The sequence below is a fragment of the Cydia splendana genome, chromosome 20 (assembly GCF_910591565.1).
Source record: "Cydia splendana chromosome 20, ilCydSple1.2, whole genome shotgun sequence".
Classification (NCBI taxonomy): Eukaryota; Metazoa; Arthropoda; class Insecta; order Lepidoptera; family Tortricidae; genus Cydia; species Cydia splendana.
The window spans coordinates 13139840-13167419 of record NC_085979.1 but is presented as its reverse complement, the minus strand read 5'-3'; the positions used below and the strand labels follow the sequence as shown (position 1 = coordinate 13167419).

Here is a 27580-nt window from a genome sequence, read left to right as displayed (position 1 = left end):
GCTGACGGTTTAATATCTAGTGCGTATGCATACGCGATTTGTTATTGTGTGCATAGCCTCTTTACCAGGGGAGACCCTTGGGCGGTGCTAGAGCGGTGCGGCGACACGGAGCTATGAAACAAACCAAATGCGCCAATTTGATTTTCAACTTTCAACAAGGAGTTAGACGCACTGACTTCACTGAGGGACCATCCTCTACTACCACCTAAAATAATTGCTAGCGCCGTCAATGTCTACGGCTATGTACTACTATAGTTGATATATAGCCGACTACAAACAAGCATATAAGCAGTGTGGGCCGAAAGTTAATTCAAATTGAAAATGCTGGCCATTAACCATTATAAATTGAATCGTAAACTGTAATCGTCCGTTACGGTGTAAGGTTCAATTTATAATGGTTAATGGCCAACATTTTCAATTCGCATTAACTTTCGGCCAACACTGCATATAAGGACACGCAGCTTAATTCGGACCAAGTTCTGCACGGAATAAAATTAGCATGACAGAGTTTGGAAATAAATAAATAAATAAATATTAGGGGACATCTTACAAACTAAGCAAAGCTTGTACTATGCGTACTAGGCGACGATATACATATTTATATAGATAAATACATACACATAGAAAACATCCATGACTCAGGAACAAATATTTGTGTTCATCATACAAATAAATGCCCCTACCGGGATTCGAACCCAGGACCATCGGCTTCACAGGCAGGGTCACTACCCACTAGGCCAGACCGGTCGTCAAATGCCAATATAAATTACAACTTCCCTATGAAATTATTAAGTTTTTAGCTGCCACACTTTTTCGTAACTAAGTCGGTGCAGAATTAGCGTACTTTTTTAGATCGATGCTTTGTAGTAGCTTGTAGTGTAGAACGCCATTCCTCTCCCGTATGCATGTTTTCAGTTGAACTTATTAAACAAAGTCGTTTGAATGGGTAATTATTTACAACTATAGTATTAATTAGCAATTTTTCGATACATGTCTTTTTTTTCCACAGGTAGACCGAGCCACCCCGTCGTGACGCCCTCGCCCGACCCCGCGCACATACCCCCTGAGCCACCTCCTAAACCAACAGAACCTTTCAAACAAGACGACATTTTTTTAGAAAAATCCTTCCTTCCATCGAAGCCTATTTCTCATTCGCCAAAAATATCCCCTTCGTCAATTCCGAACCCAAGCCCAAGCGTAACCACGAACAAACAAGTGGAGCCGGGGTACCCTAGCTATGGAGGATACCTTTATTCCATCCCGGGTTATTCTGCTTTCCAACCCGTCTCCTACCAGGGTATCATGCCGCCTAATCAGCACGCGCCTCAAACCCCGACCGACTTTTCCTTTCCACCAACGACTAAAGAAACTGTTGAGGAAAAGAGCGAAGCAAAACCTGATGAACCAACAAAAGTTGCCACTCCAAAGGCACAAGATTTTGAAGAACATTTCACACCTGAAATTATACCAGCAGCTTCCATCTCTGATCCCAAACCTCAATCAGCTGAATCTAAGATGAGCATTACTTCCCTATCACAAGGATCTGGAGCAACGGTAACCATTCCTTCGCACGCGAACAGCAAAGATGCAAAAAAGAAGACCCCAGAAAGATTCAGTCTTAAAACTAGCATACCTATCAGTAAAATAGACATGAAATGCGTTAGTAATCCTCCAGACGCGATATACCAAAATGCTATTAGTAAAAAAATTCAAACACCATTCAATCCAGCTTTTCAAAATCCAAAAGATAATAGACTTGAAATACAAAGTAATATAGTAATAAAGAATGCACAGAACGAACCTGAGGTGAAAACAGAAGTATCGAAGCCTACTAGCAGTACACTGCACCCGATAGTGACGACTTGTAGCAATAACATCAGTGCTCTGTTAAACGCGGCAGAGACAATTAACAAAACAGATAATCAGTTTTGGAAACCGGAAGCGAAACCAAGCTCACCGACTGAAGCGAAAGAGCTCCCAACATTCACACCACAAGTGCCAGTGACTGCAACAAAAACTATCTATAACCCTGTTACTACTGAAGCTAGTAAGCTAAATTTTACAAACAAACCACCTGACACCTCGTACGGAGAGCAGAAAAATCAGATTCTATTTATTCAAAACAAAAACACATCCAATCCCAAAATGCTGTTGACGATCCAGCAACAAAACCCTCAAGTTTTACTACAAAGAAGTAACTTCGAGTCAAAAAACCTGCAAGCTCCTTCACGACTGTCTGGTCAAATAAAGAAAAGTAAAGAAGAACACTTGAACGAGAACGGAACCTCGTCGAAGGTAGTGGCCCTAAAGAGGTTGCACCAAGAGAATTGCGACGAGAACGATTTCGAGAATTTGATCACTGAGAACCAGATATATGGAAATAAGATAGTCGTGAAGGAGAAGTCGGGAACACTTCAAGAACAAGACTTGAAAAAGAATAAAGACAAACAGACACAAGAAACGAAGAATGTTGTGTTACAGCCAAATTTTTTATACTTAAGTAACGTACAATTTCCTGCCAATTTAATGATGATTAAAAATAATAAAATCGGTCAAACAGCAGATGCCAAACCTAACAAAACCGCAGCCAATGAGAATAAAACAAATGATGCTAATAATACCAGTACTGAAACAAATAATATCAAAAGCCTGAAAACTCAAAATGTGACGACTAGCAAAGAAATCCATGTACTTAAATCAAGTAACAATGTTTTACAAACGTTAGCAAATAAAACGAATAAAACAGATATAGTTTTTCAAACATCCAATCAAAAAGTTATAATGAATCCGCAAATAGTATATCAAGTGCCGATGATTGTGGACCCTGATAACAAAATGAACCAACCATTCATCAACAGGGAATATCCTAAATTCGTCACGCAAAATAAGAAAGAATTTCCTAAACCCCTCGACACAAGCAAGTCAGATAAGTTATTTATTGCATGTCCATACCAAATGGATTCTAAATTACAACCAAAAATAGTTATCACTAATATTAGACCCAAAATTACTAAAGTGGAAGAAATTAGCTCTTTAGATATGTACGAGAAGAGAAGACGTATACGTCGACTCAAATACCTATCCAACCGTGATACTAAAGAAACACCGAAGCCTGAAATCAAAAAGACCCCAGAGAAAGCAGACACTCTTCGAAATATCATAACTCCTGATAAAATGAAAGGGGAAATTTACAAGGAATTTGCAAACACCAAAATTAGGATAGAAGAAGACAGTAGTGACAGTGACAGTGATTATGGAGAAAACGATTTAAGAGAATATAATGCCATAATAGATGAGTTTAGCAAACCAAACGAAGTTGAGACTGGAAAAATTGAATTTTTGGCCAGTTTCCGACTGGCGACTCAAGATGCTTTTAAAGGTAAATAGAACTAGATCAGATTAAAGTTATAAGACGTTTATTTATTTCCGACATAAAGGATTCGTCCCTTACTTTAAATTTTTAAATACGCTAGACATAAATGCTGCCAGACAAGAAGCAATCAGGCTAATGGTGCTATCTAATAGTACAAAATGTCAAAACCTGTAAGATCCTTTTATTTGCTTTCCAGAAAAGCAACTAGACCGGGAAGAGCGAAGCTTAACCAGAGACGCGGTTGCTTCAGCCTACATCACGGCGGGCCGCCTGGACAGGCTGTGTCGGGAGGAGCCCTTGGAGCCGCCAGCACCGCATTTGGATGTAGCGGCGCCGCCCCGGGGACCGGAGGAACAGCACCCCGCGCAGAAACAGATGTTCCTCACGCAGCTGCAGCTCACGCAAGTGCCTCCGAAGTATAAAGACGGTGAGGAGTTTAATACATCGTACCTAGTCTTCATTTCAGCCAGTTGGACCACGTTAGACACATTGATGCGAGGATGCTTCTGAAATTATAAACTGTCTTAATTGTAGTTCTGCACCTGGAGGCTGAATGCCATATGCCATTAGCTCAGCCATGAGCCATCAGACCGCCAGATCAGACAAACTATGTGACAGATCACTATACCCATTTTCCAATTCCGATCAACTCAAAATACCTATAACAGCAATTCTAGTGTTTTATTTCTCATTTCCAGGATATGAAAAGGCGTGGCAAGTTGTATTGCAAGAAAGAAAACGCAGAAATGGGACAATCCAAGAAGACACCGCAAAGAAACCCTGCCCCCATAAAGAAATAGACCTGGACCCGAACGGGCAGCTGCAGCTCTTGACCGAGATCAAGAAATGCGTCAACGAGAACAACAATCTGATCAAAAAGCGATTGGACTCCTCTTGTGATGATGGAGAAAGCGACATCCACGCATTAGCAGAAAAGAACTTCTCAGAACTAGACAGGCTTTCCAAAATGGCCGACAGAAGTGTGAAGCTATACAGCGGCGTGGACTCTCGGAAACGAGACCTAAACCCTGGCTTCGATAGTGAGAACATCCAAAAACCTATAAAAGTTGAACAGCCGTACTTAAATTATCCTAAAATTAATATACCTAATCTATCTAAGATAATATCGCTGAAGAGTGTGCAAGAGTCGGCCGCGGGCACGTCGAGTCCGGCGACGTCGATGGATGAACCGCTGAGCTCGGCCGCGGGGGTTGGCTTGGAGAGCGAGCGGCGCGAGGCCGCCTGCCAGGTCGAGGAACCCGCTTGGCCTGGCATCGAAACTCTCATTAAAAATTATAAGGAGTTTGAAGCAGGTAATATTCTTGTGACTCTATAATTTGTGGCTAGCTCCAAATTAAGAGTCAAGCCCAGAAACTGAGAGATATATCTACGCCTAACCTCTATAACTTGGTCTTCAAATACATAGCACGGCTACCTTTATGGCGCGAAACCAAAAACAGTGATGGATAATTTCTAGCGATTCATGTTCCCATATTCAAAATCACGTTTCTTTCCATTCCAGCTCGCAAGAAAGAAATATCAACGCTTCACCGCCGCAACACACGTCTACGGGTAGAGTGCGCACAGACGACGCGCGCTGCAGCCGCCGAGGCCGAGCGTGCGCGCGCACTCTTAGCCGAGCGCCGGCAGTTAGCGCGCGAGGAGGCCGCCGCGCGCGCAGCGCTTACGAAGCTCGCGCAGGCTGTCGATGCGATTAGGAAATACTGCTGACTTTAGTTTAACAACGCTGTCATACCGTTACCGTACTACTTACATAGGTATGAATGCTCTATCTATAGCCAAAAATGTACAACCACTCTGCTTACGACCTAAAACCGCGGTCCAAAAGAAAACATCAAACTTATTGTATCTCACTTAGGTACACGACCACCACCATATTGACTTATTGTCACGATAACGATATAACATATTGTCAAACGTCGTCGTTACTCGCGCAATCAAAACAAGATGGGATTATAGCTTTTCCTTCGATCACACTTTTTGGTGGAGCACAGGTTTGATGTAATACTAATAAGAAGTTTTCTTTAAACACCTGTGCATACCTATCCTCCTAAGGCCCAAGGTCCTACCTATAGTATCTCTTCAATTCGATGAAAAAATCCTATTCAATTGGAACAGAGTCGCTTTTGCTTTGTTTCGTTCAATTTTCCAACAGCAAATTTTTAAGTCAAATCAAATCAAAATTATTTATTCAATCAAGAGTAAATTACAGATAACATTATGGTATTTAGTACCTCTTTTTAAGTAAATTATTACCTGTGTTAAGAGGTACTGCTCTTCTCTTATTTTAACAATAACTCTTAATTATATTACTTTATATAATATTATATATATCGTTGTCTGATTACCCACAACACAAGCCTTCTTGAGCTTACTATGGGACTTGGTCAATCTGTGTAAGAATGTCCTATAATATTTATTTATTTATTTAACGAAAATTCAACTCTATTTCATACACTGTAGGTTCAAATTTCAGTGACAAATTTTGGATCTTGTACTCGTATCATATCGTATGGCTGGGCCAAGAGGCTATACCCATTTGGACACGTTCAACATGTACCTAAGCGTGCAAACTTCAGCCAACCATTGGGTGAACCCCAATTTTTACCTGAGAAACTAGCAAAACTAACACCGCGGCTCCTAGTCACACTCTATTAATAAATTAGTAGCAATCAGCTAAGTGCTTCTTAATTTTGTTGCCATGTTTACTAATTTTATGTAAAGTTAAAAAAATAATAGATGTTAAGTCCAAGAATTGTTATTTTCACAGCTTTAATATTTACACAGACCAGCGAGTAAAAATTATCATTTTTGTTAAGATTTTCCTTAAAAACATGTCAATAACTTTCACCAACCCTAGGTAATTTAGAATTTAATGATTTGTAAATATTTAAGCATTTAATTTCATAATTGTATGTAAAAAATATATGTAAATTCTAAAGAAAACTCCAAAGAGTAAAAGTATATTTGTAATTCGGTGTATTATTTAAATACATTGAGGTAATAGTTGTGTTCGGGACTTGTGTACTCTTATCATAACATTATAAATTAAATTTGAAACAAATTCTACATCTCCCGAAGCAAGTAATAAGTAGTGTTTAAGTATATTTTTTATATTTTGCGAAATATATTATTTCCAGTGCCTATTTATTTGTAATTAAATAAGATACGTACGGACGTGCAATATTTATTGAAACATTTAGACGCAATAAATAGACGTAGTAATTAAATGAGATATAATAAAGTACTTATATGGAAACAATGATTTTGTTTTTAATACTTCCACAGACAAAGGAATGCACATTACATGATAGAAAAGACGCATGTCTTATCACATCTTTATCACGTGACAAAACCCGTCAACAGCCGAGGCTAGTCCACCTGGTCCCAGCAACACAGCGCCGTGCCCGCCACGATCAGCGCTATCCCGAGAATCGAACCTGGAACCAAACATACCAAATCTTCATTCCATATACGCAGATAAGACAAGTGGATACGCTTTTTGGAGGATTCGGCGAAAGTGTAGCTTAAGATGTGTCTTTATATATATTTTTAATGCTTGGAAGCCTGTTTTGTACTAACGATACAATACCTACACCACACAACAACTACTCTTTTTTGCACACCTCATTGCACACCTCAATACAGAAAACAATGCAATGAATACAGCAACTCAAGCAGTACCGTCTTTACCATAAGGGCACACGGTGCCCGTGCCCAGGGGCCCCAAAGGACAGACAGTAACAGTATATTTGATTACCCATAATAAATAGAAGATCATAGTAGAAAAATGTTAGTTTAATTAGCTTTCTTTACTTTCCAAAAGGGCCCCAAATTCTTAAGGGCCCAGGAGCCCCAGCATAGTTTAAGACGGCCCTGAACTCAAGTAGCAATCAAATGTCATGTTAGTTAGTGTTCCAGATGCATAAAAGAGATCCAGCGCAACATATACACAAAAGAAAACAATATAGGTAGGTAACATGATGGAGAAACGTCTAAGAGAGAAATTGATACAAAATGGAGGTCACGACCCTCAACACCGAGGAATACGACCCAAGGAGGGGAAGGGGGAACATACAAATTTAAAATAAAAGAAAATTGCTTACAATGCGATGGTACAAATGTGATGAAAACACTGCGTTATACTCATAATACGGGAAATATTTAAATTATGAACTCAAGTTATTAATGTGCTGCTCCGCCCACACAAGGTTGTGGACTCATGTTAATAATTCTGACCTTATCGTTCTCCTAGCACAATTATTTATTGAGTTACTTTATAATTTTTGCCATAAACAACTTGTTTATTGCACAACATATTATAAAGTTACAATGTAGGTATTGATATGTACGCGTTGGAAGCCTAGGAGTAAGTAAATAACATTTAATATTTACCTACCACCTGTTTTCGGTGAAGGAAAACATTAGGAAACCGCGGTGGTCCGAGCCTTAGTTAACCCAAAGGGAATTTGAAAGTTGGTTGGCGCTATTGTAAAAACTACATTAGAAGGATGATGATTTGATGATGGATTATTAAATTGGTACGCTATTACCCCACCTACACCTATTAATACACCTATATAGTAATACAGTCACAATAAACAGTAGCGTATAAAACAAGACAATATGATCTACTGCCCCAGTTTAGCCCATCAACTGATTCCCTAGCTATGAGACACATGTCTCTAGTAGATACCTACCTCTGTCTAGCGGCTGATCCCCGGCAGCGGCTCCGGTGACGGCGGTGGCAGCAAACGCCAGCCCGTTGGCCGCCGGCACCGCCAGTGAGAGCGGCGCGCGACGCACGGCGAACAGGTACGCCAGCGAGCCCAGTTGGTTCACCAGCCATGGCAACACGTACTGGAAAAAAGGGCTAATTTAAAATATATACTGTATATATACTGTATGAAACATATACCACGGTCTAAAATATAATGTCAAAGTTAGTAAACATATCTGCTATAATTGAAGCTTTTCTTTGACTATAAGATGAGTCACTGCAGAGTCAGATTAGGAATAAGGAAACTAGTCGAAAACCCAAAACTTCTAGTTTAAATAGATCTGACCAGATTTAACATGCAATAGGAACACGCGACACATACACGAAGGCTAGCTGTATTTAATGTCAACCAACTACCAGTAGGCACAGCATGTGTTGACCTTTAGCAAGATTAGTAATCTCGTCGCAGAAGGGCAGCGCGCAATTTATCATTGTGACGAAAGATAACCCGAGATAAAATAAAAATTCACGGTATTCTGATCAGCTCATTCAGCAATCCAGGATATTCACCTTATAAAGACCCTCCAGTTGCCAAGCAAGAAGCATACCTACTTCGAGAAGGGGTAGGTGCACCCCCAGTATAACCACTTACCCTCCAGTTCCCGAGCAGAAAGCAGACTTCAGCCCATGCCTGTGCGGGCCAAGTCCCCGCTCGCACGTCGCGCAGACCCTTAGTGCCGCGCTTGATGAAGGGGTTGGTGCACCCCCACAGCAGACCCGTTAGCACCAGTAAACCTGTAGCGATTATACGTTATCCGACTGATGAAGTAGTAGGTATAGTGTGTAGCTTTCAAATAGAGCTCGACGGCTAATCCTATTGTCTATTGTTAAGTAAAACCGCTCGTGCCACGTGCCACAACCACCTGCATAAAAAATACGTACTTCGGTTACTGAATGCCGGCGAGTCGAACGCTACAGAACCAGTCTAAAATGTGTCATCGAGATGCGTAACAAAGGCGCGTTATTGATGAGTCCGCTGCCTGTTGATTTTCTTATCATTTTATGGTGAATTATTTCTTCTTTTGGGGATACGTGAAATATATGCTATACAAAAAGCGATACGAGAACGTGGGCGAGTTGCAAACAGAATTGTGCCATATCACATGGAGTGTTCACCATAAAATGATAAGAAAATCAACAGGCAGCGGACTCATTAAAAGATTGGCGATTTGCGTAAGACAAGAGGGATCACATTTTGAGCATTTAATTAATTAATTTACAAAAAAATACCCACTTAATTGACTACGGCAGTTTCATGTATGTTTTTAATTTGATTAATTTCACGTTGTTCCTTTCTTTTAAAATACAATGTTACTTAAGCAGAGTTATTATTTTTTAGCTATTCTTCGGCATCATAAAAGTAGGGTGATTTTTTTTGACATTTAAGTCGGTTCGATTCCCAGACGAAGCAAGTAATTTTTAGAAAATCTATGAATGCAGAATTACTAACTTTTAAAAATAACATAAAGTCTTCTTTGAGCAAAATACACTATCTACGATATTTAAGGTACTTCCCCTTCATGTCCCATAAGTTTGGGACACCCTGTATATAATTTCCCAAGCTAGCCGCCCTTGGCTGGAATGAGGGTAATCTCAGAGCATAACATAACCGTGAAATATCAAGTAGACTTCACCAAAATTATTTTTTTTGTAAGAAAAAGCATTTTTGATACAAGATTTTATCGCTATACTATACAATATGCATAATAATACTCATCGAGACAATTCTAACAAACCCAAACGAAATTGGGTTGCGTTTTGTTTTATCAGAGTTCCTATGGCCACCTCGTGTGTCCGGCATCAAATCAGCTCCATGGGACCATAATATTACATTGTCATTGTTAAATTTCAGATTAATCGAATAAAGGGTAGTGGGCCTAATTTAGCGTACAAGATTTGACCCCAACATACACACGCAGCAAGTTAAATAAAAGTTTGTAATAAATAAATTTTTGGCAAAAATTTCGTTTTCGGTAGAAACTTTTATCGCTGACTATACTTTTTTTTACAGGCAACATTTTTTTTGTATTTACACATCGAGACAATTCTAACAACCGCAAACAGAATTAGTTTGCGTTGTTTAATCAGTATCACAGAGTTCCCATGATGTGACGTTTTCAACCAAAAGTTACCACATTGCCGGTTGTCGATAAGATTGATTTCAAGTTAAAGCTATATGGAAATAGCGCCTCATTGCCAACCGACAATAAGTACCCATTTGGTTGATAATGGCAAAAATAATGACTTCAATAAATGGTTATCAGCTTCACCGCTAACCGCAGGCAGGCAGCCACTATTTCCTATAGCTGATTGTGATTATATAGGCAATGACGTCACTAAAAGCCGCGTGAGAACAATTATGTCGTCCCACGAAGACCAATCTAATTTATTATTCGAAACTCATTCCATTTTTAGGGTTCCGTACCCAAAGGCTAAAAACGGCTATTACTAAGACTCCACTGTCCGTCTGTCTGTCTGTCACCAGGCTGTATATCATGAACTGTGATAGCTAGACAGTTGAAATTTTTATAGATGATGTATTTTTGTTGTTATAGAACAACAAATACTAAAAACAGAATAAAATAAATATTTAAGTGGGGCTCCCACAACAAACGTGAGTTTTTTGCCGTTTTTCGCGTAATGGTACGGGAGGGTCTCTATTGTATCCCATAAAGTTTTAAGTCATAATGTTTGTCCACATTTCCGTTAGTCATAATGTGGTTTTTCACGAAAACGCGTAACTTTTCAGGATTGCCATAAAACAAATCTAACATAACCTAACCCATCTATAGGATAACCTTGCGAAAATCCTGAAAAGTGAACGGTTTCAGAATTATGACTAATGATAATCTGACAATCATTACATTATGACTTTCAATAATTATGTCAGACAAAGGGATCCGGGTACGGGACCCTTCGTGCGCGAGTCAGACTCGCACTTGGCCGGTTTCTTTGCTGCTGTAGGCAATTAAATCCTTAAATATTGCCTCCTTTAAAGGCCCCTTTACACAATGGGCCATCGCCGGCCATTCTGGGGGACGCATTTATGCAAGCCGCCGCCGCCGCCGCGACTCCCGCTACACAGCTGATAACGAGATCCTACAGTGCGCCGGCGCAGAAACCAAATAATCAACACTGTGACACACGGACACCGGATACGCAATTTCTAAAAGTCTGTCACCAAAATATAAGGGGGTTAAATAGTAAAACGAAGCATTTAGAAATGCTATTAAGTGACGACCTAACGTGTGACGTTTTAATCATAACGGAACACTTCTTACGTGAAAACGAAATTCAATCTGTGACTTTGACTAATTATGATTTATTGTCTTACTATTGTAGACCGAACATAGAACGCGGCGGAAGTTGCATTTATGTAAAATCACATATAAAAGCCATAAACCGACCTGACTACTGTGAGTTGTCTCTAGGGTTGCCAGATGGTCGGGATTTGGCGGGATTCTCCCGATTTTTAGCATGTGTTCCCGATTCCCGACGAAGTGAAAATTGTCCCGAAAAACAGCTTCACGTTATAAACCAATAATTTCAAGTCCCGACCTGTCGTCGAGCGAGCGAGCGACCCACGTCGAGCGTAGTGCCAATAATGTAAAATATCGTCGTTTTTCTACAATTATGTACTTGAATTTGAATGTTTTTTTTTCCCGACTTAAGTCTCAAAATCCCGAAAAATTGATATTTTTTCCCGATAATAGCGCCTTTCGATCTGGCAACCCTAGTTGTCTCGCGAGCAGCTGTTTGATGTATGTGCAATATATCTAATAGACGAAAATATTTTAATAATTGGAATTTATCACTCCAACCTAACCAGTCACTCCGAGTATCTCAAGTTATTCGACAACCTACTGACCAAAATAAATGATGACAAACTGACAGCAATTATAATGGGCGACATAAACATAGACCTAAATAGTAATACGACCACTAAGAGACAGTTGCTGGATATGTTGGCAGCGCATCGTTTTGGTCAGTACGTTGACGAAGTAACCAGAAGGGACGGTGACAGCGCAACGCTACTAGACCACGCATATGCAAACATCCCAGACGACCGTGTGTCCGCGGAATGCATTGTCACTAATATAAGCGATCATGAAGCGCAGCGACTCACCGTGCCCCGCACCCCGCGCCACCCGAAGCCGCAGGTGATAACAAAACGAGTCTTTAGCGAAAAAAACATTGCGTCTTTTGTTACCGCGCTCGAGTCGATAGATTGGCAAGCAATTATTGCAAATCATAGCGATGAATGTAACCATTTCGCAACTAAAATTATTAACATTCTCTCAAGCCAACTCGATATACACCTTCCGTTGCAAAAAATAACAATACGTCACAAAAACAATCCTTGGATAGATAGTGAATTGATTGATTTAAAACTGTTAGCCTTTGATTTTATTAATCTGTCAAACAAATACCCCGCCAATACTTCCTTACACGACGCCTCAAACAAAATCCTAATATCATATAATAATAAATTAAAAAGTAAACGTAAAGAATACATTAATTCATTGATTAACAGTAATCCCAATAAGGCCAAAGCAATGTGGAACGCCATTAATACCGAACTGGCTCGGAAGCCCCGTGAGCGCGTCGACTACACCGAGCTGCTGGTGGACAGCGCAAGCCGTCCGTTCGCGACCAAGCAACTGGTGGTAGATGCGCTAAACCACGAATTCGTAACGGCAGCTGCTGCGTGCGGCACGCCTTCTGCCGATCGCGACCAGTGTATTGCCTCTTTAGCAGACGAGCACACCACCAGCGATTGCTCTATTAGACTCAGGCCGTTTACACCGGACGAAATTGCAAACATTTTTAAAACATCTATTGTACCCAAAAATAGTACCGACGTTTATGGCCTCTCCGCTAAACTGCTAAAACGAGCCAGCCCAGCCATCAGCTATGTCCTAGCTAACCTATTTAATAATTGCATGCGGTTAGGAGTGTATCCAGAGTGCCTCAAAAAGGTCAAAATATGTCCACTTTATAAAGGGAAAGGAAAAAAATCCGCTATAAAATAATATCGTCCCATATCCTTGGTCCCAGGCCCTAGTAAATGTTTTGAAGCAGGGTTAAATAACAGATTACTCAGTTTCTGGGCACCAAGAAACACCCTATCAGACAGCCAATATGCCTACCGACACGGCCGGTGCACTACAGATCTGGTACGAGAAGTGGTGCGCTGTGTGCTGCGCGCTCGCGAGTCGGAACGATACGTAGCTGTCATCTGCTGCGACTTATCGCGTGCCTTCGACACAGCAGACCACGCGCTAGTTGCAGATAAATTGGCTCACTACGGTATCCGAGGCGCGGCCTCCGAACTAATACTGTCATTTATGACCGGCAGGGCCCAGGTTGTCATCGGGGATGGAGGTAAGGTTGTGTCCTCCGAACTACGAAACCTGATGGGAGTGCCTCAAGGATCGTGCCTCTCCAACACACTTTTTAGCATTTTGCTGAACGACCTGCCAAAGGCAATAAAAGGTGCAGACATACTGATGTACGCCGATGACGTCACGGCAGTCGTCAGTGCGACCGCTGAACGGGGGTTGGAAGAGGCACTTAACCTTGTTATGGAACAACTGCACCAGTGGTTCCGGTCAAACGGTCTCGCTTTAAATAAAGAGAAAACGAGCTACATGACATTTAAATTAAATGGTCATAGAAGCCCAACCATGAGGGTTAGTGCAGGTGGTGCCCCTTTACAGCACGTGACCTGCACACGTCTGCTCGGGTTCCAGCTCGACAACGTGCTCTCATGGGAAGCGCACATTAATGAACTGTGTGGAAGGCTAGGGCGCGCGTGCTTTGCATTGCGACGGTTGGCGAGCACAGCCAGAAAGGGCGCAGTGCGAGAGTGCTATTTTGCGACGGTGCACTCGCTCTTGACGTACGGCGTTGAGCTATGGGGACGTGCTTCCTACTGGGGACAGTGGGGACGTGTGTTCTCTATGCAGAAGCGCGCCGTACGCGCGATGGCCGGCAAGGCTGCTGATGCACCGGCACGAGACATCTTCCGCGATCTCAAGATTCTGCCCCTACCGTGCCTATTTATTAACCAAGTTGCAATATTCATGCGCGAAAACCTAGATATGTTTAAGTGCAGAGGCATTAACACCAATTACAGCCTCCGAAGTAATAGGCACCATAATAGGCTAGTCACCGAAGCACACAGGCTTGCGAAGTCAGAGCGGTCCGTCTACATTTTAGGCCCCTCCATTTACAACCGCCTGCCTGATACTGTAAGGAATGCAACTTCCATCGCGACGTTCAAACTAAAACTAAAAAAGTGGCTGTCGGAAAAATTATTTTATACCTATCAAGATTTTTTTGATTTACCAATAATTCTTTAATAAAAAACATAACGCAAGAACATGTACCTACTTATGTTTATGAAATAATATGTAAATGTAATTAATTTATAAAATATATTGTATAAATATAATTTAATATTGTGATATTAATGTATGATAAAATGTATTGACTTGTAACTCTGTTATTAATAATAAATTTCATTTCATTTCATTTCATTTTCATTTCAAGTGATATTGCTACCTCATTCTACCGCATGGCTGCGTCCCTTGGACTGGCCGAAGATGGCCCATTGTGTACTGGGGCCTTAAGGTAGTGGATTGACCGCCTGTTCCATTACCTACAGACAATATTAAATATAAGTAAAGTCTATTTCAATAGAACTTGCTAACTATGTAAACAAACAACGTAACTTTGTTTTATCACTGTTTCACTTTGAACTTTCACACCACCTCATCAAATACCATTGAAACCATACACATATACACTATTGAAACGGTCCGTTCCGTACTTTTGGTATTTTATTATTCGATATGGTTTGACATTAGTAAAGTAGTAAGTAGGAGTCTTGCCCATCACTAGTAAATTCATCATTCAGAGACAATTTCAATATGGCGGTTTGTTTACATAGTTAGCAAGTTCTATTGAAATAGACTTTTTATTAACCGCCTGTTTTAGCAGGTATATATATGACTACACTGATTTAAACTTTCACGATTTTTACATTTTATTAAATTGTAAAACGGGACCACGAGCCCAAAGGGGACAAGGCCGTCCTCGAAACGTCGGAGGTAAATCTTTAAACTTAAATACGCGATTAAAGCGGTCCTGTTTTACAATTTAATAATATATAAGAACTTGTTTATTGTCTGTACAAACACATCTGTGTAAAAGCTGCGATAGGTTTTAATAAAAATCGGCCAAGAGGATGTTGGGCCATGCTCAGTGTAGGGTTTCGTAGTTACCATTCAAAATAGGCCAAACGGGGGCTATTACTAAGTATCATAAGGGAATACCTTTGCAGCGCTTTGTACTCACGTCTTTTTGCTAAAAGATTTTTTGCAATAACTCAAAAACTACTAAACCGATCATGTTCGCTATAGTTTTCATTGAAAGTTTTATTAAGCTCTTGTTACGATTTTTTTCATATTTTTTGGACCCGTGGTTCAAAAGTTAGAGGGAGGGGGGACACATATTTTTTTCTTTCGAAGCGCATATTTCCGAAAATATGAAGTATATAAAAAATGGTTTCAGGAAACCCGTATTCGTTTTGAAAGACCTATCCAACGATACTCCATACTATTGGAACAAGGCAAAAAAAAAAACCGGGCAAGTGCGAGTCGGACTCGCGCACGAAGGGTTCCGTACCATAATACAAAAAAAAACAAAAAAAAAAAAAGCAAAAAAAAAACGGTCACCCATCCAAATACTGACCACTCCCGACGTTGCTTAACTTTGGTCAAAAATCACGTTTGTTGTATGGGAGCCCCATTTAAATCTTTATTTTATTCTGTTTTTAGTATTTGTTGTTATAGCGGCAACAGAAATACATCACCTGTGAAAATTTCAACTGTCTAGCTATCACGGTTCGTGAGATACAGCCTGGTGACAGACGGACGGACGGACGGACGGACAGCGAAGTCTTAGTAATAGGGTCCCGTTTTACCCTTTGGGTACGGAACCCTAAAAAAATATCTTTTTATATGGGTGGGAGGTACCCTAAAATTTTTTGTATACTTTTTATTTTACCGTTCTGTCGCAATGCATGATTTATGTATCCATGCCAAATTGCAGCTTTCTAGCACTAACGATCACGGAGCAAAGCCTCAGACAGACAGACAGACAGACATGGCGAAACTATAAGGGTTTCTAGGTGACTACGAAACCCTAAAAACGCGTTAGGCCAAATTAAATTGGCTCCAGCTGTCATTTGTTTAGGCACTAAAAAAGTCTATGATATATCGCATCTTTCGCACTGCTTATTTTTTTATGGTTTTAAGATAAATTCGCAAAGCTAATACAAATTTGTAATATTGAAAAAAAAAATAAACAAGCCAATTTCGAGGGATTTTTGTCGCAGTAAGCTATGAGTTTTTAAATTCATAAAACCATTTTATTTTCATTTAATACTAAATCTGGAACTAGAACACACAGAAAATATATGATTGCAGCGCCATCTGCGTCCAGCGTTCCGCGTTTATCCTGATTAGTATATAATTTTATTTTCAAAGGCAAGATATACAAATAAAAAAAAACTATACACAATTATACATTGTACTGACTTCACTTAATTAATCTTAAGTTCTTTTGTGCGACTTGACTACATTCATGGACGGGGAATCCCCTCTAAATGTCACCGCCACGTAACTTATCTGGTTAATATCACCAATATTCTAATATCGAAAGACTCATAATAAAACCAAAACATCTCAAACAACGTTTAATTTTAGTATTGCACAACAGTCAGTCACTACAATTCACTTGATCGTTCAAACAATTCAACAAATTAATAATCAAGTTATTTTGAAGTCGTCCATTGTGTTATACGCAAAATTATTGTATTTCATTATTGATTTCCAATAAACGCGGCCCGAACACAATTTTCTTCCTAGGATTCAAGGGCACCTCACCAAATTTATAACAATTCTCCTCCAACCAGGGTACGAATTCTTCAGCTAGTTTCACGGCTATTCGAACCACTGCCATATTACGGAATCTCGCCTCATCTATGAATTCGTCTCCGCCAGCAGCGTAATACTTCGTGTCTTGTAACACTCTGTGATACACGGCTTCCAGCTTGAAGCTAGGCTGCTCAAACATCTTCGGCCATGGAAATTCCCCCTCCAGCCGAGCAGCTCTTGAAGTTTTCTCACCTTGCGGCCATAGAATGTCATAGAAGCTCGCCATCGCGTCCGCACACGCCATATCTTCCAAAAACTGCATATCCTTACAACTAAGCCATTTTTTTAATATCGGAAAATCGTAGTAGAACCCGCAGAAGGAGATCAGACACACAGGCTTATCTAGATGGTCGATGAATTCACGAAGCTCAGCCTCTAGATCCAATTTGCCGTTATTTTGGGTATGGTAGTATTTTCTGCGTATGACAGGAGGCTCCGAGATCTTAGCCTGTCTTGTATCCTCTTGAATGTTCCGGAGATCTTTACTGCTGACAGCTAGTAAACTCATGGAAATTATTTGAGGGGTAGAATTATCTTCGGGAAGGCCGATTGCTCCGAGGTCGAGAAAGACGTAGGTTGCTATTGGGTCCATGGTGAAATTGGTGAAAGGCAGGCGTACGCGCAGCAGCGAGTGTGTGTAGTGACTGTGGATGCGGTCGCGGACTGATCCGCGAATTACTGGCGTACGATATTTATACCCAATAACCGGTCGAGTGCGAGTCGGACTCGCGTTCCAAGGGTTCCGTATCAATTTTTAACAATGTATTTTTTATTTGGAACGTGAATGAACTGTCTTTAAAAACCCGTGGGGGTCGGATCAAAAACTAAGTAATGAAGTCCGACTCACGCTTGAGTGCACATTTCTAATAGGTTTTCCTATTAGAAAAATGAAATAACAATGTAAAGAACTATTTTGTGTATTTTTTTGAAAATTTTAGACCCAGTAGTTTCGAAGATAAAGGGAGGGGAATATATGGTCCTATACGAGTGATCCTATAAGGGTTTCGTTTTTTCCTTTTGAGGCACGGAACCTTAAAAGCGGGAAAAGAGCGAGTTGGGATTGCAACTTATGAACTGTATTTGGGTCATCAACTTACCTACACATAATACAGTCAGCAGCAGAAGTTGCTAAGCGGACGAGGAATTCAAAATTACCTTGACGCGCTCTTATTCTATTAACAACAAAGTCGTGTCAAGATCATTTTGGACACCTCGCCCGCTTAGCAACTATTGCTGCTGACAGTGCTGACTGTACATGCATGTGTACCAAATTTTATATCATTTGGATCAATCGTTTCTGAGCAAATATGTCTGTGATAAATACACAGAAATGATTTTCCTTTTTAGATACGGAATCCTAATAAAGTTAATATCAGAGTTCGTGATATTTAATACAAGTATCCGGCTCGCCCTCGCTGTAAGTTACTTGCAAAAATATGGAAATTGGTTATCTGTAGCCCGCGACCACTTGCGACAGTATCTGGCGTCCGAAATATAGTACCGGTCTTTGTCTAATTGTATTCATCAGAAAGGGACGTTGGGCCATGCTCAGTGTAGGGTTTCGTAGTTACCATTCAAAATAGGCCAAACGGGGGCTATTACTAAGTATCATAAGGGAATACCTTTGCAGCGCTTTGTACTCACGTCTTTTTGCTAAAAGATTTTTTGCAATAACTCAAAAACTACTAAACCGATCATGTTCGCTATAGTTTTCATTGAAAGTTTTATTAAGCTCTTGTTACGATTTTTTTCATATTTTTTGGACCCGTGGTTCAAAAGTTAGAGGGAGGGGGGACACATATTTTTTTCTTTCGAAGCGCATATTTCCGAAAATATGAAGTATATAAAAAATGGTTTCAGGAAACCCGTATTCGTTTTGAAAGACCTATCCAACGATACTCCATACTATTGGAACAAGGCAAAAAAAAAAACCGGGCAAGTGCGAGTCGGACTCGCGCACGAAGGGTTCCGTACCATAATACAAAAAAAAAACAAAAAAAAAAAAGCAAAAAAAAAACGGTCACCCATCCAAATACTGACCACTCCCGACGTTGCTTAACTTTGGTCAAAAATCACGTTTGTTGTATGGGAGCCCCATTTAAATCTTTATTTTATTCTGTTTTTAGTATTTGTTGTTATAGCGGCAACAGAAATACATCACCTGTGAAAATTTCAACTGTCTAGCTATCACGGTTCGTGAGATACAGCCTGGTGACAGACGGACGGACGGACGGACGGACAGCGAAGTCTTAGTAATAGGGTCCCGTTTTACCCTTTGGGTACGGAACCCTAAAAAAATATCTTTTTATATGGGTGGGAGGTACCCTAAAATTTTTTGTATACTTTTTATTTTACCGTTCTGTCGCAATGCATGATTTATGTATCCATGCCAAATTGCAGCTTTCTAGCACTAACGATCACGGAGCAAAGCCTCAGACAGACAGACAGACAGACATGGCGAAACTATAAGGGTTTCTAGGTGACTACGAAACCCTAAAAACGCGTTAGGCCAAATTAAATTGGCTCCAGCTGTCATTTGTTTAGGCACTAAAAAAGTCTATGATATATCGCATCTTTCGCACTGCTTATTTTTTTATGGTTTTAAGATAAATTCGCAAAGCTAATACAAATTTGTAATATTGAAAAAAAAAATAAACAAGCCAATTTCGAGGGATTTTTGTCGCAGTAAGCTATGAGTTTTTAAATTCATAAAACCATTTTATTTTCATTTAATACTAAATCTGGAACTAGAACACACAGAAAATATATGATTGCAGCGCCATCTGCGTCCAGCGTTCCGCGTTTATCCTGATTAGTATATAATTTTATTTTCAAAGGCAAGATATACAAATAAAAAAAAACTATACACAATTATACATTGTACTGACCTCACTTAATTAATCTTAAGTTCTTTTGTGCGACTTGACTACATTCATGGACGGGGAATCCCCTCTAAATGTCACCGCCACGTAACTTATCTGGTTAATATCACCAATATTCTAATATCGAAAGACTCATAATAAAACCAAAACATCTCAAACAACGTTTAATTTTAGTATTGCACAACAGTCAGTCACTACAATTCACTTGATCGTTCAAACAATTCAACAAATTAATAATCAAGTTATTTTGAAGTCGTCCATTGTGTTATACGCAAAATTATTGTATTTCATTATTGATTTCCAATAAACGCGGCCCGAACACAATTTTCTTCCTAGGATTCAAGGGCACCTCACCAAATTTATAACAATTCTCCTCCAACCAGGGTACGAATTCTTCAGCTAGTTTCACGGCTATTCGAACCACTGCCATATTACGGAATCTCGCCTCATCTAAGAATTCGTCTCCGCCAGCAGCGTAATACTTCGTGTCTTGTAACACTCTGTGATACACGGCTTCCAGCTTGAAGCTAGGCTGCTCAAACATCTTCGGCCATGGAAATTCCCCCTCCAGCCGAGCAGCTCTTGAAGTTTTCTCACCTTGCGGCCATAGAATGTCATAGAAGCTCGCCATCGCGTCCGCACACGCCATATCTTCCAAAAACTGCATATCCTTACAACTAAGCCATTTTTTTAATATCGGAAAATCGTAGTAGAACCCGCAGAAGGAGATCAGACACACAGGCTTATCTAGATGGTCGATGAATTCACGAAGCTCAGCCTCTAGATCCAATTTGCCGTTATTTTGGGTATGGTAGTATTTTCTGCGTATGACAGGAGGCTCCGAGATCTTAGCCTGTCTTGTATCCTCTTGAATGTTCCGGAGATCTTTACTGCTGACAGCTAGTAAACTCATGGAAATTATTTGAGGGGTAGAATTATCTTCGGGAAGGCCGATTGCTCCGAGGTCGAGAAAGACGTAGGTTGCTATTGGGTCCATGGTGAAATTGGTGAAAGGCAGGCGTACGCGCAGCAGCGAGTGTGTGTAGTGACTGTGGATGCGGTCGCGGACTGATCCGCGAATTACTGGCGTACGATATTTATACCCAATAACCGGTCGAGTGCGAGTCGGACTCGCGTTCCAAGGGTTCCGTATCAATTTTTAACAATGTATTTTTTATTTGGAACGTGAATGAACTGTCTTTAAAAACCCGTGGGGGTCGGATCAAAAACTAAGTAATGAAGTCCGACTCACGCTTGAGTGCACATTTCTAATAGGTTTTCCTATTAGAAAAATGAAATAACAATGTAAAGAACTATTTTGTGTATTTTTTTGAAAATTTTAGACCCAGTAGTTTCGAAGATAAAGGGAGGGGAATATATGGTCCTATACGAGTGATCCTATAAGGGTTTCGTTTTTTCCTTTTGAGGCACGGAACCTTAAAAGCGGGAAAAGAGCGAGTTGGGATTGCAACTTATGAACTGTATTTGGGTCATCAACTTACCTACACATAATACAGTCAGCAGCAGAAGTTGCTAAGCGGACGAGGAATTCAAAATTACCTTGACGCGCTCTTATTCTATTAACAACAAAGTCGTGTCAAGATCATTTTGGACACCTCGCCCGCTTAGCAACTATTGCTGCTGACAGTGCTGACTGTACATGCATGTGTACCAAATTTTATATCATTTGGATCAATCGTTTCTGAGCAAATATGTCTGTGATAAATACACAGAAATGATTTTCCTTTTTAGATACGGAATCCTAATAAAGTTAATATCAGAGTTCGTGATATTTAATACAAGTATCCGGCTCGCCCTCGCTGTAAGTTACTTGCAAAAATATGGAAATTGGTTATCTGTAGCCCGCGACCACTTGCGACAGTATCTGGCGTCCGAAATATAGTACCGGTCTTTGTCTAATTGTATTCATCAGAAAGGGACGGGTAGTGTGTATCTCGCGTGCTCGGTATGCTCGCAGCGCGGTGCAAAGCTTGATGGTAAAGACAGGAAAGTGAGTCCAAGGTAAACACTGTAATTTATAGTACCTAGTACGCAGAATTTCTAGTGTCCGACCGAAACATGTTTTTTTGCCGAAACCGAAACCGAAACCGAATGTTCGGCTTTGGCTCTAGTTTCGGCCGAAACCGAAACCGAAACTTTTGTAGACTTGTTAAAATCGTTGAAAAAATGTCATAAAACCGCTTTTACAGACATATTATGGGGCTGTCAACACCCAATGTCCTTGAAATTGATGTTACTTAAGCAGTTTTTTAAGAAAATTACTAGAGTTCTGCAACGATTTTTATAACACATGCAGTGCAAGTGTTACTTTAAACGTCAAAACTTCTATGAAATTATGACGTATAAATAATATTTGCACTAGTAGCATTGCGTATGCTATCAAAATCATTGCAGAATTTTCTTGGTCTAACTCTATTCATTCACCAGTCAAGCTAACATGTAGATACAGGGTCAACCAAAAACGCGAGCGCAGGGAGCGCGAAATTTTTTGTTAACAATATCGCAAGGCTGGGTACCGATCTACACCTGGGCTTAAAGGTCCTAAGTGCCCCAGTGAGGCGCACTTTCTTGCGAAGTCAAAGCGGTGCTTCAGGCTTCAGGATAAGTAGTTAAGCACAGCCTCCAACCAATGTCCATTGTATTAAAAAGCGAGACCGCAGGCCGAGCATGGCACAGCGAGGCCAAAGGCGAAGCTGAAGTAGAGGACATGTGGAACACAAACCAATGGTAAATTGAGGTAAAAAGTGAGGCTAAGGTCGAGCATTCGCATGAAAAACTGTACTGGGAACACTTTTATGGGTTTTTTCTTCGTTTTAATCAATAGTCAGCTGTTCAGCTTCGCAAAATATTAACTATTGATAAAATCAACTTTGCGGCCCTAGTTGAGCGTAGCCTTTAGCCTCGCTTAAAATTTGCCATTAGAGGTAGATAGAAAAATGACTGAATAAGAGCGAAAAAACATCGTTCGACTCGGGCCGAGCTGATACTCGGCCAACGGCTACGTGCGACAGTGCTATCTCATTCACTCCGATACAATTAGAAAGTGCGCGCGTTATAGGTATTGACAGCCTCTTAAGACTGCGTCGACCGTCCAGTGGCGCTCTCATTAGTGGAATAGTGTTTTATAATAAACCAATTAATTTCTGTACCTATACATGAATCAGTATATGTAGATATGTATTAATATTGTTGTCCTACTTATTCCCGAACTTTTGGTCTTTGTCCGAAGTACCATTTCGTAAGTTTCGGCCCGGCCGAAAGGTTCGGCCGTTTTTTGGCCGAAACCGAAACTACAGCCGAAACATAATTTTTTGGCCGAAACTGGCCGAAACCGAAACCGAACCTTCGGTCGGACACTAAGAATTTCTGGGTCTTTGTTACACACATTTTACGCTTATTAAATTTAAGCTTGCCCTTCTCTTCTTAAATCGTTGTCTTAAATCTTATACTTTTAAACGAGCAATTCTTGTATATATATTTATATACCTATTTATATATTTCGGGAATCTCGGAAACGGCTCTAACGACTGCGATGAAATTTGATATATGCGGGTTTTCGGGGGCGAAAAATCGGTTTAGCTAGGTCTTATCTCTAAAGTAAACGGGCATTTTTGAGTTTTTATATATTTCCGTGCAAAGCTTGGTCCTCCAGATATTACTTAACTTAATTATTACCCACTTCCTGATATCCAATTCAGCTGAAATTTTGAGTATTATACACGGTGGTTAAAAATAACTGCATTCTCGTTGCCAGGGAGGTTTTGGGATTACCTATACTGAGCAACTTTTACTATGTGAACAATGTCCGGATGAACATATTCTCAAGATCGTATTTCTCAACCGATTTTCGTGAAATTTTGTGACAAGTTAGATAGGTCCGAATACGGAATTCTATTGTCGATTCCGTTTTTGGAAGATTTCAAAATGGTAGAGCAATGAGGGTTCCCGAGGTCTACATCTTAAAGAGCCACTAGTTTTAAACATGCATACCTACCTACTTTTATTGCCAACTGTATCATATTAGTCCAAGTTCGAGGGGTATAAGTACCACCAGACCCTTCCAATTGAGGGGGGATTTAAATCTTCTCGAGGTGTAGGGTTGGAGCCGGTGTAGCTTTATTTGACGTTCATAATAGCGCATTGTAATATGACTACTTGAATAAACTATTTTTTAACTTTATCTTTATCTGAGAGGTTAGGACCTCTGGTGGACCACGAAAATGGAAATTTCGTTATTTGCCACCTTATCGGTCGAATATCCAAGAAGTTTCTCTTTCGGGGTACAATTGCGGCTCTTCTATTTCCTTAAAATAACAATTTAGACAGATTCGTTAATATTAGTGGCTCTTTGAAATTCTAGGAACTGGCGTTTTGTACAGATTAGGTATTGCAGTTTCTGCCGGCTTAGGGGCCTTTCTTACGGCAACGTCCCATTTTTTTCTGGTACGGTTTGCTGCGTACGTACGGCGCTCTTGTTCCTAATGGTTATTTTTGTTAAAAGTTGATATATAGTATGATATGCTCATCTGCTATAAAATTAAACAAATTTGTGAATGACTATAAATTAATTTTAATATTTCTGCTCTGTTTAAACAATATTGAATAGAGATCAATTTACAAGTAAAATATATACATAACACGTTCACTGTCCGTGCCCCGTATATGGCTCACGGCAAGCCTGTATTACAAAACCGGAAGCTTAACAATTTCTCTTGGGACAGTGAATGTGTTAAGTAAATCCTTAGCAATAAAATTAAACTAAACATAAATTTAATACAAAAAATCTGTAAGTATTTAAGACATGACTTAATATGAATAATGCCATGCAATGCAATGAAATATATTAACACAATAAAAATATTCTAAATAAATCTAATAATATCATTACAAACATTCCAGAAAACTGTCATAAAAAATACTAATACAAAAATGTATATGCCCTGGCCTAGAATAAATATGTAATGCTAAGAATACATTTAGTAATTCTGAACATTTCAGATTGTCCAAAAATAACCAAAATGGACTCTAAATCTGATGGTATTATGAATGATTTTCAGAATCATCCAACAATCTGAAGTACTTTGAATTACCCAAATACACTTTACAAAATACATTTTTACAGGTTAACATAAAATGAATACATAGAAAGTATGGTAGGAGTAGGCAGAGAGTAGAGTGTGAATAGTAAAGTCATAATTTCACCTGTATATGTCAGTCATATACACAAACACTTAAAAATGTGTGACAAGCATAGTTTACAATCATGTCCTGATAAAATCTTTCAGTTACCAAATAAAATTAATGAAAAAAAATTATATAATGACAAAAATCTGAAAAATTTACTTAAAAACTATGAGCACTAACACATTTATTAAAATTAAATCACTAGACCTACTATGAACACATCTGCAATACCTTTAAATGTTGCACTTTGCACACAAGAGCTTATCTTCTAGGAACCAATCTTTATTCCAGGGGTCATTGGGGACACTTCAGAAAACTGACGATGATGAGTGTCCACCCATGATGTGAACTCCTTGGAGAGTACTACAGCAACCTCCAACAACAGCATGCAATCAGTCTCCGCCCTGTGAGCATCAACAGCCGTGCGGCCGACCACTCTCTCGTAAATGTCTGATAGTTTGTAACTGTCTTTAAGTCTCTTCTCGCTAAATGGGAGCCTCTGCTTTGCTTTTCCGGGATTATGTGGACGTTTCAGTGGTAGTATTGCTTGTTTTGGTGTGGTTTCATTCACAGACTGCATAGACAGGCAATTATCAGCGGCTAGGTCAACTTCATCTGTCTTTTCAGCTTCTACAACTGTATTCTCAGCTTTTTTCTCTTCCAAAATATCACTAAAGGCGTCTAGTGAATCGGCACATAAAATATCATCAGAAAATCCCACATTTAGCATGTCCAACTGTCGTTTTAGTATAGGAAAGTCGAAATTACGGCCGTTGTGAGTGACAAGACACACAGGCTTCGTCAAAGTGTTTAGAAACTTGTTGATCATGTCGAAAATTGTGATGTCAAAGTAGCTCTCGTGTTCTAGAAGGAAGTTATCGAGCCCGGTGAGCTCGGTGCTAGGCTCCGAGATCCTCTTGCCCGGGTTGAAGCACCGTGTAAGCTTGTGGAGTACCCTAGGCACGTGACCGGGCGGGGTATCAAGTACATGTTCGCGTTTCACTGCCACCATACATAACTCGGTTATTTTTGTTTTGTTAAATTCCTCACTGGGAAGACCGGTAGTTTCGAGATCAAAGAACACGTAGGTGGCTATCGGAGCCATGGTTGGAACGGTAAGTAAAACAGTGGTGTCTTACCTATTGTGTCCAACATATCCAGTGAGTCATGCAATTACTTAGTGATAACGGTGACAACGGTAGACGTTTCGGTTCACTTATTTGCGGCTGCTAAGAGAACATTCACTTAATGTCCTCATTCTGTAATTAATTCACTATAATAATAGTTAATCGACATTATTATAAACTTGTGTAAAAGATAACAAAGCTATGACAGATGAAACTGGTGAAATGGTAGAAGAGCCGGCCGCAAAATTTCTAACCGACTTGATACCACGATGAAATGCACAATGGTTTCCCAGAAAAGTTATGCTAAGTCCGAATTCGATAGTCTGCCACGGCGGAACTTGCCGAAAGTACGAAAAAGAAGGCCACTTCCGGTGCGAAAAAAGGGGCTGATTTAACCCATCTGATACCGAGATAATAGTTATGGCAGCAGTTAGAAATTTACATGTAGACACAGAAAAGCGAAGTCTGCCACTATTTTTTTTGCCGGAAGTGCTTGGCAGACGCTCTCAAAGGTGACCATCGGGACCCCTAAATTAACCCATCTGATACCACCATGAAACCAATTCCAGTCGGTAGGTATGAACTCTCATGTCAGGAATATATAAGTCTGCCAAGGCTTTTCCTGCCGAAACACCTTGGCAGACGAGATTATGTAAGCAAGGTCGCCATCGGTTACCCTACACTAACCCATCTGATACCACCATGAAACCAATTCCAGACGGTAGGTATGAACCCCCATTTTAGGAATATATAAGTCTGCTGTTTTGTTTGTAAAGGAAAGACTTGAATATTAATTGGAGTTCTTTATTTTTTAGGAAGCCATCTTCGACAACATTCTATTCCAAATTCTAAAACATATTCTAAACATAGACAATATATAAAAACTATAACACCATAGACAATATGGCCAGTATGAATCATGCCCCTTTTTTAATAAAAAATAAAACGCCTCATTGACGTTGACGTGACAGGTGACATCTGACATGACTGGTCATACTGTAACAAATTTAAAAGTTATTTTTAATCGAAACAATCTTTATAATTAAATACATCTGTGAATAAATGTTAACACAAGTTAAGTTAAATATGACATCAGTGAAAAAGTGATAAGTGTAAATTATACCATTGATATTGGACGACAAAGCAATGTTATAAGATGTACGGATTATAGAGTAACCCTGTATGGT

The 27580-nt window shown here is 39.9% G+C and overlaps 3 protein-coding genes across 3 annotated transcripts; 1 reads left to right on the top strand and 2 right to left on the bottom strand.

Moving 5' to 3' along the window:
- The first annotated feature begins 1166 nt into the window (after nucleotides 1-1166).
- LOC134800531 (uncharacterized) lies at nucleotides 1167-5135 on the top strand. The gene is made up of 4 exons (XM_063773008.1): nucleotides 1167-3379; nucleotides 3570-3800; nucleotides 4072-4686; nucleotides 4896-5135. Exons 1-4 carry the CDS (start codon nucleotides 1303-1305, stop codon nucleotides 5102-5104), a joined length of 3132 nt encoding a protein of 1043 aa, XP_063629078.1. The 5' UTR covers nucleotides 1167-1302; the 3' UTR covers nucleotides 5105-5135.
- Nucleotides 5136-6350: 1215 nt separating this feature from the next.
- On the bottom strand, nucleotides 6351-26610 carry LOC134800582 (transmembrane protein 234 homolog). The gene is made up of 4 exons (XM_063773071.1): nucleotides 26406-26610; nucleotides 8767-8909; nucleotides 8095-8254; nucleotides 6351-6834 (listed from the first exon to the last, which is right to left on the bottom strand). Exons 1-4 carry the CDS (start codon nucleotides 26419-26421, stop codon nucleotides 6767-6769), a joined length of 387 nt encoding a protein of 128 aa, XP_063629141.1. The 5' UTR covers nucleotides 26422-26610; the 3' UTR covers nucleotides 6351-6766.
- LOC134800576 (three-prime repair exonuclease 1) lies at nucleotides 25470-26410 on the bottom strand. Its single transcript, XM_063773065.1, has one exon. The coding sequence runs from the start codon at nucleotides 26369-26371 to the stop codon at nucleotides 25535-25537; it is 837 nt and encodes a 278-aa protein (XP_063629135.1). The 5' UTR covers nucleotides 26372-26410; the 3' UTR covers nucleotides 25470-25534.
- Nucleotides 26611-27580: the final 970 nt, after the last annotated feature.